This window comes from Rhinatrema bivittatum, chromosome 1 (assembly GCF_901001135.1).
Source record: "Rhinatrema bivittatum chromosome 1, aRhiBiv1.1, whole genome shotgun sequence".
Lineage (NCBI taxonomy): Eukaryota > Metazoa > Chordata > Amphibia > Gymnophiona > Rhinatrematidae > Rhinatrema > Rhinatrema bivittatum.
In genome coordinates, this window is record NC_042615.1 from 158125254 (window position 1) to 158144889 (window position 19636).

Below are 19636 nucleotides of genomic sequence, written 5' to 3' on the forward strand. Positions count from 1 at the left end.
GTTCAGTGGCATTCACTTTCAGTTCTCAAGGGCCGCAGACAGGTTGGGTTTTCAGGATATTGCAGATTTATATACAACTTGGGCAGTGTGCATGCAAATCTATCTCATGCGTAATCCGTTAGGGATATCTTGAAAACCCGACGCCTTTGCGGCCCTGGAGGGCTGGAAGAGAATACCACCGTTGTAGATCAGAGGTTGTCTGGTGAGACCGTGCTGGGATGACAGGAGCACCAGGGAGAGAAGAAGCTCTGATGCAAATGAGAGAACATTATGGAGGAAATCATTCTATCTTATTCTTTCTTTTGTCTTCCAAAGTGCATTCGGTGCTATAGGATAGCACTGTATACTCACGGCCAAACAGTTCAACATAGCCGGCTTTTGATTGGCTATGGTGGGATACTGCTATAAGTCAAATATCCCAACAGTCATTTTAATTTATTTGTGTGCCACTTCATTCTCTATCAGCCTATAATTGGCTTCTATAAAGATACATAATTTACCATAATTGCAGTGTAAAATATGAGTCCAACAGCTTTTTGCATGATGCAAACACTGAAATGCTGTACTTATATAAATATATATATATTTTTTTTTTTTAATTTTTTTTTTAGGAGTTTTTTTTTTTTTTTTAAATAAGAGCTCTGGTGGCTTTTTATTGGTGTATTTATCATGTTATTATGTTGGTATTATAAGCAGGCAGCATAAGAGGCAGAGGGCGAGGTGCAGCTGGCAACAGAGCCCCAGGTCCCAGAGGCAGTTACCTGGGGGGATATTCTGCTGGCCGTGGCATTTATAGCAGATATCATGAAGGGAAGGGTAAACAGCAAGAAAAAGGCTTTGAACTTATACCCAGCTTGGACTTGCCTGCTGTCAATCAAGTTGCCCTTAAACACGGTACAGGTTAGTCTAACTATATCGCATTCCAATTTGCTCATCTTATCTAGAAAGCGTATATTTTGGTTTAGGCGTAAATACTTTTTTTTTTGTATTTTATTTTTGAGGCCCTGTCATCTTACGCCATCAAAACATGCTCTTCTTCTGGGTTTTAGTCTAAACCAAGAACTATCCAGTGCAGTATACTTTTATACATCTTTTTTTCTTAGATATTTCATAACATGTTTTGCATTCATAAAGAAATACGATGCAAGATCTAGTAAATTATTATACATCACGCTTTTAACAGGTCTGGATAAGAATTAGCACTTGGGGGGGGGGGGGGGGGGGCAATGAAGAAGAGATTAGTACAGCCGAGAAGGATAAGATTAAGTAAAGAAGAAACATCAGTAGGCATTCCAGAAATAGACCCTCCAGCAGCCGTGGCTGGATTATGAGTTGGGGGCAGAGGGAAGACTGGAGAAGGAGGAGCAGGGGGAGGAATGAGAAGGTCAGAGAAACGGGGGGCATATCTTGGAAACATTTTGAAAACAAGGTGTTCAGACTCTGAGACACCTTTGCAAAGATAACCAGTTCTTGGTTTAACCAAAACTATGAACAAGAGCACTTGATTTCCAAAGAAACAAGAAAAAGGGAGACCCTCTCAAAACATCAAAAAGCAGGCAGCTTTTTATTTGTTAATGAGATGAACAGTACGAATGAAGTGGAAAGAAATGATCCAATGCAATTCTTCCAGTTCAGGCAACGTTTTGACTACGACTTCTTATGAAGATATCAGAAGCTTCAGCCAGTTGAGCAGTCTGACAGGCTGAAGCTCCCTGCCTGCTTTATAATGTATTAAGAACCCATGGTTATGCCAATCCATAACAACACTTACACTTAACATGAAGGAAAAACTTGGCAAACTTTTTTTGTTTTTGAGACATGGAATACATTCGATTGAATTACACGATTGATTAAAGATATCAGAAGTTTGTTGCTAGCAATGTTGATTCCGGGGCTCATTAAATGAACTAATTTAAAATATATGTTTGCTATTTTAGTGGTTTGATAGCTTCTGTCTCTGCATAATCTTTCTGTGGCCTTCTTTAACCAAAATTTATAATCATTTGTGGTTATTTTGATTTATCTCTATCAAATCCACACATTGGTGCATGTCTCCTGTTTTTCTTGTTTACATTTTACCAGGATTAATTTAACCTAAAGAGGAAGCTTCAGCTATGCTCCATGAAAAGTTGTTCACTCAGGAGTCAAGCACAGGAAGACAGGGGAAATGAGCACTCTTAAGATAAATCTCATCCGACCAAGCATGGAAAGCCATACATCGTCCCTGATTTATGTAAAACTTTAGAAATGGAAATTAGTAAACTGTATGTTTTTTGGCCCCCCCTCCATTTGACCCCGTTAAGGAAGAAAGATTCTAAACTTTTTCAGATGTGGAGTTCTACAGCACAGAGCACCAGGAACAAAAAATGTACTCATGGGTTTATTTACAGGAAGTAATAGGTTCTCGATATTTTGCCCTTTAGAAATCCAGCCATGCTAATTTATTCTTAGCAGTTTAAAGGGCTTATGGTAGTCGTCCCCCCCGGGACCAGTTTTACTAGTTCTGCAGCCTGATGCCATGTTTCAGCATGGATAATCTCAAATGTTTTACAGCTTTTCAGTACAATATAGGCACAGAAGGGTTGAATTAACAAGTCTGAAACATGTGAGTATATTTACGCAGGTTAGAAGTATTTTGTGTAGGGCCAGTTAGAGCACACAGAAATTGAGTGTTCTGGCGTTCCTAGTCATTTGAAATGACGTGGAAAACGTACGGAAGTATTCTCAGGGCAAAGCCTGCATGCTACTAAACTGTTTTGGCGAAGCGTGTAGGGCCATATTTGGTAAAGAGCTCTTGCCCGTTTAGTCAACAGAGCTCTTAGTCTATTTCATTGTATTTACTTATGATTGTGGTTTCTTCTAGTGGCAATCCCTGCTCTTGGTGCTCAGTACTCCATGTTTCAGGCAGCCCCAACTGCCAAGATAATAGAAGATGGCAAGATCCATGCAATTGAACATATGATCAATCCTATTGCGATCCAGGCAGATCCAGCTACTGCGGCTGCGGCTGCCGCTGCTGCTACTGCTACTATTATACCTGCAGTTTCAACGCCTCCGCCTTTTCAGGTAAATCATACTTTGCTTAACTCCAGAACTCATAGCTCCTGAGCAGAAACCTAAGCCATCTGTATTGCTTTTTCTATTTAAAAAGATCTTGCCTATTAATACAAGGGTGTTGACAGACCAGGACAAAATGTATTTCCTAGCTGTAGCATAGTTTTATTCAGATTGACAGGTATTGTAAGCCATATTACATAAATATGTGATTTACTCACATTTTTTCCCTATTTCTTTGCTAAGGTCATTATTACAGGTCACCATCAGTTGTCCTCTCTCCATGGACCATAAGGACATTTTCCATCTCTTCCTTAAAACAACAATACTTTCCTGTTTGCTTATTTTTCAGCAAGTAGGGTGCTGGGGTGGGAGGAGTGCTACAAAATGAAGCAGTGCCCCTCAGTCCATTTGTGAAGTAGGACCTGATTGGAGTCTCAGCCTCCATAAGTGACTGGGGAGGAACTGAGACTGAGCAGAAGGTGTTATAACAGGTTTCCTGGCTTTTTTTCTCAGGAAAGGTCTACACCTGGGGGATATCTGTGCTGCTGGAGACAGCAGAATTTGTGCAGAATTTCCCTCCTGCACAGAATTTCAATATTTCTTGCAGAATTTAGTGAGAGACCTGGTGGGCCATGAGTGGAGCCCATCCCACTCATGGCAGAGGAATGTTGAGACCCAGTTGTGAACTGCAAGCAGAGCCCATCCCACTTGAGGCCGAGGAAGGAAGAGGCCTGGTGGGCCGTGAGGGGAGCCCATCCCGCTCGTAGTCAAAGACTATGCCTGGAGGAAGAGGGAAGTGAGAGGACCAGGATAGCTGCAGGCGGAGCCCATTGCACCTGCAGCAGAATGAGAGAGCTTAGCCTACATAAGACAGAAAGGAAGTGTCCCTGTGAGAGTGGTTTTGTATGTGTGATGAGAGAGGAATAGAGTGTGTAGGAGAGAGACTGCCTGTGTATGAAAGAGGGAGCCTGTGTTAAGGGGTGTGTGTGTGTTTGCAAGTGAGCGGAAGCCTGTGTGCAGGGGTGTGTGGGTGAGAGAAAGAGAGAGGGAGCCTGGGTGAGGGGTATGTATGTGTAAAGGAGAGAGAGGGAGCCTGTCTTGTGGGTGGGTATGTATGCCAGAGAGGAGCCAATGGGTGAGTATGTCAGAGAGAGAGAGCCTGTGTGAGGAAGAGGAGTGTGTGTGTGTGCAAGCAAGAGGGAGTATGTGTGCAGGAGTGTGTGTGTGTGTGTGTGTGATAGAGAGAGAAAGGGAGCCTATAATAAGAGTGTATGGGTGTGCAAGAGAGAGAGAGGAAGCCTATGTTAGGGAGTGTATATATGTGCCAGAGAGGGAGGACCCTGCTTGATGGTGTGTGTGTGCAAGAGAGGGATCCTGTGTGAAGAGGTTTGTGAGAGCAATGGAGGAAGCCTGTGTGAAGGTGAGTGTGTTTGAGAGAGGGTCAGAGGGAGTCTGTGTGAGGGGCTGTAGGAGAGAAGGGTCAAACTCTGGGAGTGGAGAGCTATGGGTGGAGATAGAGTGAAAGGGGGGTTGAGCCTGGAGGGGGAGGGGAGAGCTAGTGGGGAGCGGAGGAGTTGCAGCCTGAGAAGGCAGAGTGAAAGAGGTCTGGCCGGGGGACTAGGAAGAGAGGTGGAAGGGACACTCTTAAGGTGTACTTCTAGGGGAATTCTGCCGTAAAATTTTAAAACTCTGCATCTTTGAGTAATAACGTTTTTGTATTACATTTAAAATTAATCACTCAAAGACTGTGCTGTATATTGTGCAGAATTCCCTCAAAAATCAAGGCCGGTGCAAGGGTGCCCTAGGTGAACCTTAAAGCCTTGTGCCTGTTCCTCAAAACTCCCCCTCCCCGGCCTTCAATTAAAAATTATGCATTTATAAGATTTTACATGCAAAAGAGCATTCTGAGGTAAAAATATCACTTACAACAACATATATATTTACATGCACTATTATAGTGCCAACCCCGGTACACACATGGTATTAGGGGCCTATGGTAATGTGTATTGTGTGAGGGCTTGGCCCTCAGAAAGCCATGAGTAAACTGATTTAGTTACAACATAGTAGACTTTCCACACCAAAACAAAACTAATTGCCATCACTCAAACAATTACAATCCTAGCTATGAAAAAACAACACAGCAGATATTACACCAGGCCCCAAAACACCAATATACCTCCTTTTAAGAAAACAGAACAAGCCAAGCTGCTATAGATTCCTACAAAGAAACTACAGGCGAGCAAAATACCTCAGCTTGGTCAAACAGGCAGAATGCAGACAGACCCGCAAAAAGTTCAGAATAAAGAGAACGTAAAGTATTAATAGAAATCTGTAGAAAAAAAAATCATAATGAAAACCTCAATAAGACATCTGTATACAGTGAAACAATGGGAAAAACATAATTATCATCATTCCTCAGAAAACATAAAACAAAATGTAGAATAAGATCCAACGGGGTGGGGGCAAGATGGTGCCCTAGCAGAGAGGTGCTGGTTTTGGAGCTCTGCAATTCCCCTTTTTTCTGTTTTCTACCATGCCTCATACTAAAAGGAAGGCGAAAATTTGGGAGCTGTCCCCAGCTTCTCCCAATAGGACCATGCCCAGAAGAAAATTGATAGGTCCCTAAACTGAGCATGATTGCTTCGCTGGGGGATGATTCCTTGTTCGAGGGAGCTGTGAAGTGAGCGGCCCCTCTTCTGGACGCTGATACCACACTGAGCCCCGGCACGCTGATCACTCCGCCGCCACTTCACCCAGTGACATCATCTACAGGACATTCCTTGCCACTTTGTGGATTGCAGTTGAACCCTGGATCAGCCATTTCTGGGGAAGTCTCTCCTGTTATTGCGAGACCCCTGGATGATGCACTGGTTGGTCTTTCAGCAACCGCTGGAAAGCTTGGAGCTTCGGCGTTTGGTGTGGATCCGACAGTGAGACCCTGGGTGCAGGCCTTGACCCCGTTGCGGAGTGGCGAGAAGACAGGCGGCTTTCTTTTGTCTCCTAACAGCCAAGGACTGGGAAAACCTGTTCCTTTTCCCATCTTGGTTAAGCCCTATGTAGTAACGCTAGACTCTGTTTGGTCTTCCCTGATGATATTAGAATACTCTATTTCCTCTTTGGTTGATGTTATTGCGGATTCTTATAATTGTATCCAATGTTCTGAATTATTGTTGGCATCACATGGAAAAAAGCTTGCTGATTTGGGAAAGCAGATTGCCATATGTCAAAATGTGCAACAAATTTAGTTCAAGCTGAGTTCTCTCATTCCAAAAAAATGGAGAAAATTGAGAACTCTTTTTGTTAAACTTGAGGGTTCTAATTTTGCAGTTATTGATTTAATTCCTCCCATGGAAGTATTTAAGAAATATATCTCTTAGGTTTTTGAGATTCCCTCTGATGCTACACTTGTCATTGCTAAACTTTATTTCTTGAAGACTCATCTAAATGTGGACCCTAGTACCCAGGGACAAGATCCAAACTTGAATATATCAGAGTTTTTAGAAACTTCAGCTGATGCTTCAATATCCAAACGTGGGATGATGTTACTTTCCTTTGTTTTGGGTTTTTTTTTAAGGAACTTGATTTTCTTCTGAGAATGTTTTTTCATCATAGAACATCTTTGTTCTATGGCCAGCAAATTTGGATTTATCTGGATGTTACTCGTGTTACACAGGAAAGACTGAAAAAACGTCTTGCGCTGCATCCAGAGGTTATTGCCTTAGGTGTGCAGTTAATTTTCAGGGGTAGCAAAGAATACATTTTTATTCATAGAAATGTAGATTTTAAAAGTGTTGCTTGCACGTATGTGGACTGCGCGCTAGCAACGTGAATTTTAAGACGCAGAAAAGGGTTAGGGCCAAGACTCGCGTGTATAACCCCCAAATTTTGCAAGGCTGACTATGGCAAGGCATGCCATGTTACCTGCATAATTTTACTACTGGTCCTGATGAGGTGCAAGTCTGGAAAGAAAAAAGAGAGCGAGAGAGAAAACGAGAGAGAGAAAAATGCTATATCTCCCACTGTAAGAGGGGCACTTTCAACTCAGGGTGGGTTTTGGCGGGAAGGTGTTACATTAGTCTGCCTAGGGCACAAGGGTCTGTAGACCCTTGTAACATTGGATTAGTGAATTGGAGGAGGGAGGGGCATGCACAAACTTGGTCCACTATCTCTCACTTACACACACATGCTTTTTCATTCTCATATGTTCATATTCACACATGTTCACTCTCTTTCTCACATATTTTCCCTCACACACATAATGTACATGCGCTATATCTCTCTCTCTCACACATACATGCTCACTCTCCCTCTCCCTCCCACATGCTGTCTCTCTTTCTGTCTCACCCACACACACGCATGCTCGCTCTTTCCTTCCCTCATGCTTTCTCACACCTACACACACGCATGCAGTCTCCTTTCTCATACACAAGGTGTACTCTCTCTCCTTCCCACTTGCTGTCTCATATACACGCACACAATCTCGGTCTCTCCCATATGCTTTCTCTCTCACACACATACACACACAATTGCTCTCTCTTCTTCATCCAAATGCTGTCTCAAGCACATGCGCTGTCTCTCTCTCCCATATGCTGTGTCACACACTCAAGCATGCATTCTGTTTCCCACATGCTGTCTCTCACACACACACATGTGTTCTCTTTCTCTCCCACATATTCTTTCACACACATGCACTGTCTCTCTCCCTCTCATATGCTGTCTCACGGGCACACGCTTTCACTCTCACTCTCTCTATATCAATTTTGCCTGCTATATAGTCTTTCCATGCTCAGGTTCAGCCTGCTGCGCAGTCTTCCCTCCCCAGGAGACCTTAGCAAACCTTGCTCACTGCCTTGCCAGTTATCTCCCCCCCCTAATTCTACTGCATCCAAGCCTCAGCTTTACTTAACCCAGCCTGAACAATGCCTCAGTGGCATATCATAGTCACCTTGGTTGCCTGACTTGGCCACCTAGTCTTTGCTATCCTGTCTTGCCTTGCGGCCTACCCAGGCCTCATGTCTTGCCTTGCGGCCTAGCTAGGCCTCTAACCTTGCTTTGTGGCCTTTCTTAGCCTCTAGCCTTGCTCTGTTGCCTCTTTGGGCCTCTAGCTTTGCTCCATGGCCTTTCATGGTATCTAACCTTGCTCCATGGCCTTTGGGCCTACTGACATGGCCTTCGACCTTCCATGTTCTGAGTTTTTTGTTCTTTTTTTCTGCCGGTCCTGTCCTGTCTTTGTTCTAGTCCTGTGCTTGTCCTAGTCATCTCTTTGTTCCTGTCTTTGCCTGTCTCTGTTCTTGTAGCCTGTATCCAGCCCCAGCCAGTTCCAATATTCTATCTGTATCATCTATCTAGCCCCAGCCAGTCCTACTATTCAGTCTGTGCCTGCATCCAGGCTTAGCCTGTCCCTGTATTCACCATAAGTCTCCATCCAGCTCCTGCCAGATCCTCTATAACAGCTTAGCCTTCAGCCTGTTTCTATCCAGCTACGGCCAAACCCCAGTACTAGCCCAGCCTCCAGCCATTACCAGCCATGAGGTTCAAAAGGAGACAAGTCCTACAGGTCCCCAGAACCCAAGAGTTCAAGCTGCGGGGAAAGGAGCTGGCTAGGCAGAAGACCAGCTTCAGTGCAGCCCTGTGCCTCTGTGCTTACTGACTCCAGCCTGGCACCCCATGACACACCCTCCCTCTCCCAGATGCTGTCTCACACATACACACAAACACACACTCTCTCTCTCTCATTCTCACATTGTTTCACACACATGCGCGCGCTCTCTCTCTCTTTCTCAATCTTCACCGTTGTCTCATACACGTACGATCTATCTCTCCCTCCCACATGCTGTCTCTCTCTCCCATATACACACACACATGCACTCTCTCCTTCTCACATGCTTTCTCAACCACATGTGAACTCTCTCTTCACATGCTGTCTCTCTCTCACACATGCACACAAACACACGCATACTATCTCTCACATATTCTCACACACATATATGCACTATCTCTCTCTCACACACTCACATCTCACTCTCCTTCCCACACGCTGTCTCACACATACATATACGTGCTTTCTCTCACACATACATGTTTTCTCTCTCTCAGACACACACAAATGTAGTCTCTTTCCTTCCCCCATGCTGTCTCTCACATACACACATAAGCATTCTCTCTCCCTCTCACATGCTTTCTCTCTCTCTCTCTCTCTTACTCACACACACACACATACATGTACTGTCTCTCCCCCTCCCAAATATTGTCTAATGCACACTCTCTCATACATGCTTTCTCACACACAAATGCACTCTTTCGCCTTCCCACATACTGTCACACACGCACCCGCTCTCTCCCACATGCTGTCACATGCATAAACATGCTCTCTCTCAAACACATACTGTCTCAAACACATGCACTCTCTCCCTCCCAAATGCTGTCTCCCACTTACATACACATATGCTCTCTCCCTACCTCATGCTGATTCTCACACACACACTCGTGCTCTCTCTCGGCAGCAGCAGCCTTCTCCTTGGGCCTGCGCAGCATCTGGATGCTTCTTTCTTTCTCCACTCCCATTTGTAGGCCAGACATTGCTCCTTTTCCTTCATCTTGTGTTCCTATAGATGCTGCTGTTCCTGCTCCTTTGGGTGGTGGGCCCCTCATGCCTGCAAACGCTGCTCCTCCTTTCTTCAACAGCGCTGGCCTGGTCCACATACTCTGCCGCCTGAAGCTTGGACCTTTCTTCTGATCTCACTGGGCCAATTTGGATGCCTCCTATTCCTGCCATTCATGGTGATTGGGTTGCCTCCTTTCTGTTCAAGCAGGCCTACAGGACAAAAAAAGCACTTCGTCTTCCGGCCCATATGGTCGAGAAATAGAAGGAGCAATACCTGCAGTCCAGTGTCTTGCTCTGCTGCCTGAAGACACCTAGTTTGCCTAGTGCTTCCATCCGCCCTGTTCTCAGATCTCACGTCATTCAAATCATTAATTAGAGACACAGTTTTAAAAATCTTACTGGAAAAAAATTGGTTAAAATCTTCCTTCCATTCTTCCAGTTCAGCACCCTACATACTGAAAATTATGTTTTTTGTAGGGAGTAGAAAGCAGCAGAATCAGGACAAGGGCCAGGCAAGCTAAGCATCTCCCTTAGGCATAACACTTAAAGGTGCACAAATCAATGACAATTTGAAGTAAATGAGCCTTGGGACCATAGTTATAATAAAGCTGGCTCCCATGTAGTGCGGAGCCCATCAGTGCTTTGACAGCTGGCCCCATGAGAGCTTGGCAAAGGAGCACTCCAGTGGTAGCTGTAGCATGCTGGGTGGCTCCCACATTGCATGGGACCATCCCCCACAATAGCCTAGCAGGAGACCAATGCACTGCAGTGGGGGTGGCAGCTGTAAAGGAGCTGGCAGTGGCATAGGCTGACCAGCATTTTGGTAGTTGACACCGCAGCAGGATGAAGCAGAAGAAAAGAGCACTTCAGTGGGGCAGGCAGCAGTTAGAAAGAAGCCAGGTCCTGTGAAAAGCTAGCAAAGGAAAACCGCAATCCCTGGTTCTAATGTCATTCTCTCCCTCCCTCTCCTCATCAGCTTAGCTGAGCTTTGTGCTGAGTTCCACGCAGACTAAGTAGGAAGCAGGAGGAGCTCTGCAGCATTTTGCTGCTTTTCCCATAGCTCTCTGCTGAGTCTGCTCTGAGAAACCAACGAGCCTTGGAAAGCAAGAGAAGCATGCAATCCCTCTTTTTCCCCTCCAAATTTACACAAAGGAAATAGACACATCTTCAGGAACTGCTGAGAGCAGGCAAACTCATTGCAGCCTTGATGGTATTTCCCAGACAGGGAGGGATGTGAGAAACAGCTTCTAGGCCCAGAAGGATCTGTATTATCAGTCACTCAAAATAAAGGTCTTTACGTCTTGAAGTGGTGTTCCAATAAATGACAATTTTACTGAAGTATAAAAATGGCACGAGAGAACCAAAATCTTCCAAAATTGCGGTCAACTCAAGGCTACGGTTTAGCAAAAATACTCAAAAACAATCCATGGTGAATGTTCCTTCTCTGGCTTCCCTTGCTTCTAAGGCTTTCCCAGAACCCATATCGGTTCTTCTGTGTTGTGTCCGTCGGTTCCCGACGCTCTCTCTCCGCCCTCCTTACCTCTTTGGGGCCTACCTCTTCGTCCGCGGGAAGATTGGCTGCTGTGGCGTTGTTCTGCCGAAGTCCTCCGGCTTCTCCGGACCGGCTAGACTCTGCAAACTGCCATGTTTCCTGGAGGCATAGGGGCACGCGCGCGGCACGGCCCCGACTGAAGTACCGGCGATGACGCGAACCTCAGGGGCGTCCCCCGAAGATGACGTCACCCGTGACGGATATATAAGGTCTTTGAATTTGCTAACACATCGAGTTAGCAAGAGTTACTCTACCTAAGCTACTCTGCCTCCTCGGACTTACTAGGGGTACCCGCTCCTCGGGTGCCTCGCTCTCGCCTTTGTTTTTCAGGTGACAGTCTGGAACCGGTACTCGCTCCTCGAGGGCCCTCGTTCCCAGACTTACTCGGTACTCTCTTCTGCCTGGAAGTCATCACTGCCAACTACATCAGTGAGTTACCATCGCTCTCTCAGAGCTTTCCCTGGAACCAGGTACTCGCTCCTCGAGGGCCTATACATTCCAGCTCCTGGGCTTCTATGAGACATTGTGTGAGTGTTACCATCAGGTTCAGTACATGAACTCTGCATACCCTGCCTACTCACTATATTTCAGTTTCTCTACAGCTCAGCCTCCAGGGATCGCTGTTCCAGTATCTGAGGGACTATAGCCCAGCCGGGCATTCCAGCTTACTACTGCCACCTCTGATAGTTCAGTATATACTGTCTAATAAAAGAACTAGTGTGTGTCTGTCTCCTAACTCTGAGCCTGACCGGTGGTCCCTCTCGGGATCCTCCCCCAGGGGCATGGTCATCTGCCACCGGTCCAAGGATCCACCCACAACTCTCCTAAATAACAACAGATTGCTAATTCCAAGCAGACTGTTAACTCTGAACTGAACAGATTGCTACTCCATGGATCCGGCTCAACTGAATTCCTTGCAGGTCATACCGGGCCTGGCCCAGCGCATTGAGGAGCAGCAAGACGCCTTGGAGAAACTTGCTGCAGCATTTCATCAGCTACACTCACAGAAGGATCAAGGCACAGCCTCCAACCAAGAAGGTCAGTCACAGGAGGTAACTTTAAAGACTGCTGTACCACTGGCGGCTCCAATCCGCTTTTCTGGAGAAATCCAGAATAACCGGGGCTTTTTGAACCAGTGCTGCATGCACTTTGCCTACAGCTCTCTCCAAGACCACCTACATCCTTTCATACCTGGATGGTAGGGCCTTGTCTTGGGCATCTACCTTGTGGGAACACAAGGACTCCATTTTGCAGGACATAGGATTTATGGACTTATTTAAATCCATTTTCGATGACCCTGCTTGAATGTCTGTAGCCGGTTCTGCTTTAGTGGATTTGAAACAAGGCAACAGATCATTGGCTAAATTTGCCATAGAGTTCAAAACTCTGGTGGCAGAACTGCGCTGGGACCCCAGATGTCTCAAGACTCTCTTTTGCAGAGGACTAGACAACTGTCTGAAGGACGAGCTGGCCGCTCGCCAGATACCTGACTCGCTGGATGAATTAATAGCCTTGGCTTCTGGGATTGATCACCGGCTCCGGGACAAGGTGAAGGAAATCCAGTCTAGGGTGTTACCTGGGTTGAAACAGGCCAGTGCTGTCTCTACACCTCGAATGGTTCCAGTGGTCCCTGCTGCTGATACAGATGAACCTATGCAACTTGGTCACGGTCGCTTGACCTCCAAAGAGAGAAGATTTTGGAAGAAGCGCGGCCTTTGCATGTATACGCGCATAGCCGCGTGTATCTTATAAAATCCGGGGTCGGCGCGCGCAACGCTGCGCAAAATCGGCAGCCTGCGCACGCCGAGCCGCGCAGCTTGCCTCCGTTCCCTCCGAGGCCGCTCCAAAATCGGAGCGGCCTCAGAGGGAACTTTCCTTTCGCGTCCCCCCACCTTCCCCTATCTACCCCACCCCCCAGCCTTACCTAAATCCCCCCCCTACCTTTTGTTGTGTAAGTTACGCCTGCTTCAAGCAGGCGTAACTTGCCCGCGCCGCCTCGGCATCCCCCGGCACAGGCCGCAGTGCCAGGGGACTCGGGACCGCCCACCCCAAACCGTCACCATGCTCCCAGACCCACCCCAGACCGGCCCTGACCCCGGAGACGCCCCCAGGATACGCCCCCGACTGCCGACACGCCCCCTCCTGCCCCTTTTTACGAAGCCCCGGGACTTACGCGCGTCCCAGGGCTTTGCGCGCGCTGGCGGCCTATGCAAAATAGGTGCGCCGGCGCACGAGGGCCCTGCGCGCGTAAATCTGGCAGGATTTACGCGCACATGGCTTTTAAAATCTAGCCCATAGCTTTTTTCACATTTCCACATAAAGCATATACTAGTTAGAAATATTATTTCTGCCAGTATGGCATGGAATAAGAAAAACACAATTTTGAAATGAAAAAAAAAAAAAAAATATATATATCTTTTTGCTGGTGTAACCCATCCCTTCTGTCGGTTACTCGTTTTTCCCAGGGCTTAATGGTATGAGTAGATTAGAGGATAGGGGGAGGACCTTTTCAGAGTCAGTCCCTCCCTTTAAGGGGCCTGGGAATGGCTGCCCTCCTAGGAGGCTTTATAATAGCTCCCTCCTTAGAGTCTGGAGGCAGTCCCCTATAGGTTTTGGAAAGTTAGGAGGTGTATGTTGTATTTTCAGGCCCAGTTGGAGGGAACAGGCTAATCCAGCCGGGGAATCCTGACCAGGGTCAGGAGGGTGGTCCTGCCGGTCTACTCCCTAGCTAGTTTGGATTCCCCTCCAGGTTGTTTCGGGGATTTGTAACCTTTTCTTGGTGGGCTCCTTGCTGGACACCTGGGCCTTTCCTGGATTTAGGAGAAAGGGGAACCCTGTGTTCAGGATGCCCAGGGATAGGGAAGACCCGCCCATCTGAGGTAGTGACCTGCTGCAAGGGATAACTCCGGTGTTCTCTTCGGTTAAGGGAAAAGAGTATTAAGTTAGACATCGAGGAGGAAGATTGTTGGCTGCCCCTTCCTACCTGCAGTGGAATAGGGTAAGAAAACCTGCTTCCAGGGATCCCCCCCCCCCCCCCATTGGGGTCCCAAGGCGAGTCAGAGACTGAGAGAAATCTAAAGAATTGGAAAAAACCTCCTAACCTGGAGTAACAGAACTGTAAGGATTCTAGAGGATGCCCATCAGGAGTTGTCAGCCACTGAGGAGAGAAAAAAGCGAGGACAGGATTTTTGGCCATCCCTGGAAAAGGGTTTTCCTGAGCAGCTTCAAGGTTACCCTCCCTATCTGTACCTCCATTTCACCAAATCCAGGAGGGAGGGAAGGATTCCTTGCCTATTGAAAGATTCCTGCATAGACAGAGGTGAATTCTGTAACCAAGAAGAGAGAGACTGTGGTGCTGGAAACATATTTATTGTGCCGTCTGCAACTGTTTCATTCAGTACACTTAAGTTTGGACACTAATTCAGTGCGTCCAGTATATTCATTTGGCATGCAGCACTCACAGAGAACAGAAGTGACCACTTTCCCAGGGATAATATAAGGATGTCAGCCACCCCTTCACTGGGCACTGAAAGAACACTCTTCCCCCCCAACCAAAGGGATCCACACCCTTGGGAAGGGGCAGCCAAGAAGAGCTCGTCAGGGTTCCTGCCCCAAAGAACTTACAAATACTTTTTTGGCCCCATCTGTGTGGGATAGACACACTGGGATGGAGTTACATTATTTTTTTGTATAGCACACAGAGGCAGATTTTGAAAGGGTTATGCGCGTAACATACGTGTGAAACCCTTTAAAACCCCTCCTGCGCGCGCCGAGCCTATTTTGCATAGGCTTGGCAACGCGCGCAAGCCCCTGGACGTGCCTATGCCCTGGGGCTTTGAAAAAGGGGAGGGAAGGGGGCGTGGATGGGGTGCCGGTCAGGGAGCGGTCCAGGGGCGAGACCGAGGCCTCCGGCACGATGGACATGCTGGAGGAATCACGCGCCGGCAGCTGGCCGGCGCGCGCAAGTTACCCCTGCCAGAGGCAGGCGTAAATAGGACAACAAAGGTAGGGGGGGGGATTTAGGTAGGGCTGGGGGTGGGTTAGATAGGGGAAGGGAGGGGAAGGTGGGGGGGGAGCGGAAGGAAAGTTCCCTCTGAGGCCACTCCGATTTTGGATGCTGTGCTTGAAGGAAAACAAACCTGGTTAGAAACCCTAATGCTGTGCTTGAAGGAAAACCAATAGTGATGTTTTGTTTTGTGATATTTAAAAAAACAAACCAAACAAAAAACAGTGCTGAAAAAATATTGGGCCACATTTTATAACATGCGCACGATTTTATAAAATTCGGAGCGGCCTCGGAGGGAACAGGGAAAGCCATCGGGGCTCCCCTAGGACTCGGCGTGCACAAGTTTGCACCCCCTTGCGTGCGCCAACCCCAGATTTTATAACATGCGCGTGCATTTTATAAAATCGGGCGTAGATTTTACGCGCCGGGTTGCATGCACAAATCTACGCCCACGCGCATGTTATAAAATCTGGCCCATTTTTTCAGCACTGGTTTTTTTTTTGGTTTGTTTTTTTAAATATCAGAAAACAAAACATCACTATTTGTTTTCCTTCAAGCACAGCATTAGGGTCTCTAACCAGGTTTCTTAAGATAACCAGCAAATCGATCTTCTAATCTTATTTTCTTACCCTCTTCCTCAGGCAGGTTATTGGCATCTTTGAACAAAATTTTCTTTCAATAAAGATGGCTGAGAATATCTCTGGAATCTGTATAGGAAAAAGAACAATTAGTAAAAGGAACAAATGTCTTACATACCAAAACAATAAAGAAAAATATACAAAAATAGGTGCCAGATAATTTAATGATAGAGATATAATCCTTATAAGGAATTTGGTATCCGTTAATAATTTATTTATTTATTTTATTTGTACAGCTCTTATATACCATTGCACAGGAACAAGTTCTATCTCTACGGTTTACATTAATCACATTTTAAGAACATGATAAAAAAGAAAACGGAATAATAGTGCTCAAAGTCTAATCCATAGTCTCTTGCTCACAATGGGCTACAAACTATCATGGGGAAGAACTCACGATTACATCATATAGCAACATATTAATCCTTTCTTTATTAAATCTCAGAGTAACTTTAATTTTATTAAAAAAAAACAAAAAACCTTTATATTATTTGGAATAAAAAAGTTATATTCATTTGGCCAAAAGCCAACAAGCCTCACACAAGCTTAAACTTCCATTAGGCAATATTGACCACAGAAGTGTGCCCACTCTAATAGACACCCAACAATGGCATCGTTTTGGCACAATATGGGGGTAGATTTTTTTTTTTTTTTTTTTTTTATTATTTAACAAAAATGATATAATCCATGAATTCCAGAAATAATAACAATAATCCATCTACAAAACATATTTTATTTAGCCCACATCTAGGAAGAGAAGGAGAGCTCTGGTCTAATCCGTGCATGCGTGTGCGGGTGGCGCACGCGTGGGGGGAGGAGTGAATTTTAGCAAATTACGAGTGGTGATGCAATCAGGCCTCCCCTAGTTCCCTACCCCCCCCTGCCTAATCTTCCTTCCCTTTCCCCTTTCCCCTCTCCATCTGATCCCTACCTCCTACCCCCTATCTAACTAAAAGAATTAAAAAAAAATTTTTTTTTACTTACTGCGCCATTGGAGCAGAAGCAGCTTGTGCACGCTGGCTGGCTGCCAGCGTGCACTTCCCCAGAATAGCAGTTAATGGCTGCTGTCCCGGTCGGCCTCCGTCCTGCTATACCACGCTCCCCCCCCCCCCCCCCCCCCCCCGGCCTGCCCCTTTTTCAGGGCCCGGCACTTGTGCACGTATCGGCACTTTTGCATTTGGCCGGGCCCTTTTGAAAATACAGGCGGTGTGCGCAGAGCCCGGCCACACGTGTAAGTGTCGATTTTTATGCGCGCAGCCGTTTTAAAATTCGGCTGTTTGTATCTTCATCAAGGGTCCTATCATAATACTATAACAAATGCACAAAGAAAATTATTAGATTAATTTAAACAACAATTTCTTTTTTTTTCTTTTTTTTCTTTAATTTATTTTGGTCGGGTACTTCCCCGTACAGGTATACAGTAACATTATATCAGAACAGAACAGAACAGTAGAACATTCTGATATCAACTCTCATACATATAATCAAACATATATTCGAACCATTTTTCGTGAGTCAGATATGTTGCTGGTACGCACACCCTTACACGTCTATATCATCAGTTCATGTAAAGAGACAAACAATTAGCATGTTTCCATATGTCACATCCCCCTTCCATCAAGGAGTGGTACTCTAAGAACCAGTATTATATGAAACGAAGAAACGTAGAAATCATAAAAAACGTAGAAGCCTGATCTACACATATAGAATAAAATGCTTGTTATTCATGCATCCTTCTAAATGTAAACAATATGTTTCAGCTAATACAAGAAATCAGCATGCCCAACCACGAAAGGTATTGTGTAACGCCGAGGGTACCATATCTGTGGGTACCATTGCCGTGGTTCTAGGGGTCTGTAGATTAGTGTCAGATCGAACCGGGAAGCCCCTTTTTCTCGTTTATGTTGTGAGTCCTTGGATATTGCATTATTTATTTATTTATTTATTTATTTATTTCCCCCCACCCCCTTCCCTGAACTCGTGCCATCTCTAGAATTATAGTTCTTGTTAATGCCTTAGTATCTTGTTAATGCCATAGTATCTTGTTAATGCCATAGTATCTCATCATGGGGTCGTGTGTCTGCAGCATCACCCACTTATGAACATTCATAGCTAGTCTCCTGTCCCACGTTCCAGCCCTTGTATAGAAGAACACCTTGGAATTGACACCTCTTAGCTATACTCACTAGTGTTGGTCCTAGATATGCTAGGAGTATCGTTAGGTTCCAGAAACTTGGAAAGAAAGGGTTCCCACATTGCCTTGATATGCTTTTGCGTGCGCTCAGACTTTTGTTGCCCTGTAATTTTATCAAAGCTAGCCAATTTAAGCATCTTGTTAATCCAGACCCGAAGTATTGGAGGTTCTTTTAGGAGCCAGACTGACAGAATCACTTGCTTAGCTTGCACTGCCGCCAAAGAGAGAAATTGCTGCGTGCTCTTGGGGAAACAACAATTTCTTATATTAATAAAATGACCCTCCTCCAGGGAGATCACCACCATATACCTAGCTGCTCCCGGCTTTGCTTACCATCTTCAAATAATGGCGGTGTGCTGTTCAGATGCTCACTGACCTTTAAAATTCAAGGGCTCGGAAACATGATAAATTAAGCCCAAATTTTAAAAGCCATGCATGCGTAAAATTCCGGGGTTACACGTGTGGCTGGACCCTGCGCATGCTGCGCGCATTTTCGAAAGGGCCCGGCAACGCGCATAACCCCTGATACACGCAGAAGTGCTGGGCCAGAAGAAAGAGGCGGAGTCTGGGCGGGAAGTGCCAGGGTGAGCCGGGACAGTGCCATTAGACACTATTCTGGGGAAGGGTGCACCGGCAGCTGGCCGGCATGCAGAGTTTACTTCTGCTTCGGAGGAGCAGTAAGTATAAAAACAAACAAATTGGGGATAGGTAGGGTAGGTTTAGGGCTCGGGGAGAAGAGGGGAAGAGGGAGGAAGGATAGGGTTAGGGTTAGGGAAGTTCCCTCCCAGTCCACTCCAATTAAGGAAAAAGGCCGGGCGATTAACCACTCATAATTGAAAAATCCACCCCCTGCGCGGGAAAATGGGGCAGCCGCCCGCATATGCGCACTCCGTTTATGAAATCAGGTGCGCATGTGTGGCGGATATCGTATTTTATTAGATGCGCACAACGACATGCACATTATAAAATTGGGGCTTCCATGTGCGTACACCGGGAACCGCGTGTACTCGCATTTTTAAAATCAACTTCTTAGTGAATAGGCAGCAAAATATCTCTCACATCAACCCTTCATACCCCCTGACCTATCAATGTTAAAGAAACATGGACCAATCAGCTTCTTTGTTTAAAGCCCTAAGTTATATCATGCACAACTTAAAGGCACATTTATGCACATAACATAACTTCTCCCTCCTACATTTACTACTGGTTTATCCAAAACTACAAAAATCAACCCAATCGTATCACTGGTAAAGCTATCAACATTTACTGGTCAATGCCAAGTATTGTATGTAGGCCTCTCACTCACGGGGTCTGCATAGCGTAACAGACTCCTAATTAGGTACAAGGCCACCTTACTTTAATTATAATATTTTTGTTGGAATTTTTCATTTTTTTGCACATTAAAACTGCCCCATATCAGTTCTTCAGTAGTCCTCTTAATTTCCATATACTATACTCCAAAGGTACGGGAGAAACAATAACTACTTATCTCGCCAATTTTGGTTAGTCACCCGACACGCGCGTGTTTCGAACCATCGGTTATTCATGCATCCTTCTAAATGTAAACAATATGTTTCAGCTAATA

General features: G+C 45.8%; 1 protein-coding gene across 12 annotated transcripts in view; it reads left to right on the forward strand.

The window, feature by feature from the left end:
- The window catches only part of RBM47 (RNA binding motif protein 47), a 363750-nt gene that overhangs the window by 341679 nt on the left and 2435 nt on the right, over positions 1 to 19636 (forward strand). For 10 of the 12 annotated variants that reach the window (XM_029589034.1, XM_029589008.1, XM_029589049.1 and 7 more), the window contains 2 exons: positions 694 to 900; positions 2864 to 3066. In XM_029589034.1, the coding sequence (XP_029444894.1) occupies positions 694 to 900; positions 2864 to 3066 (410 nt within the window). The remainder of the gene's footprint in view (positions 1 to 693; positions 901 to 2863; positions 3067 to 19636) is intronic. The other 2 variants (XM_029589025.1, XM_029589098.1) reach the window with 2 other exon arrangements.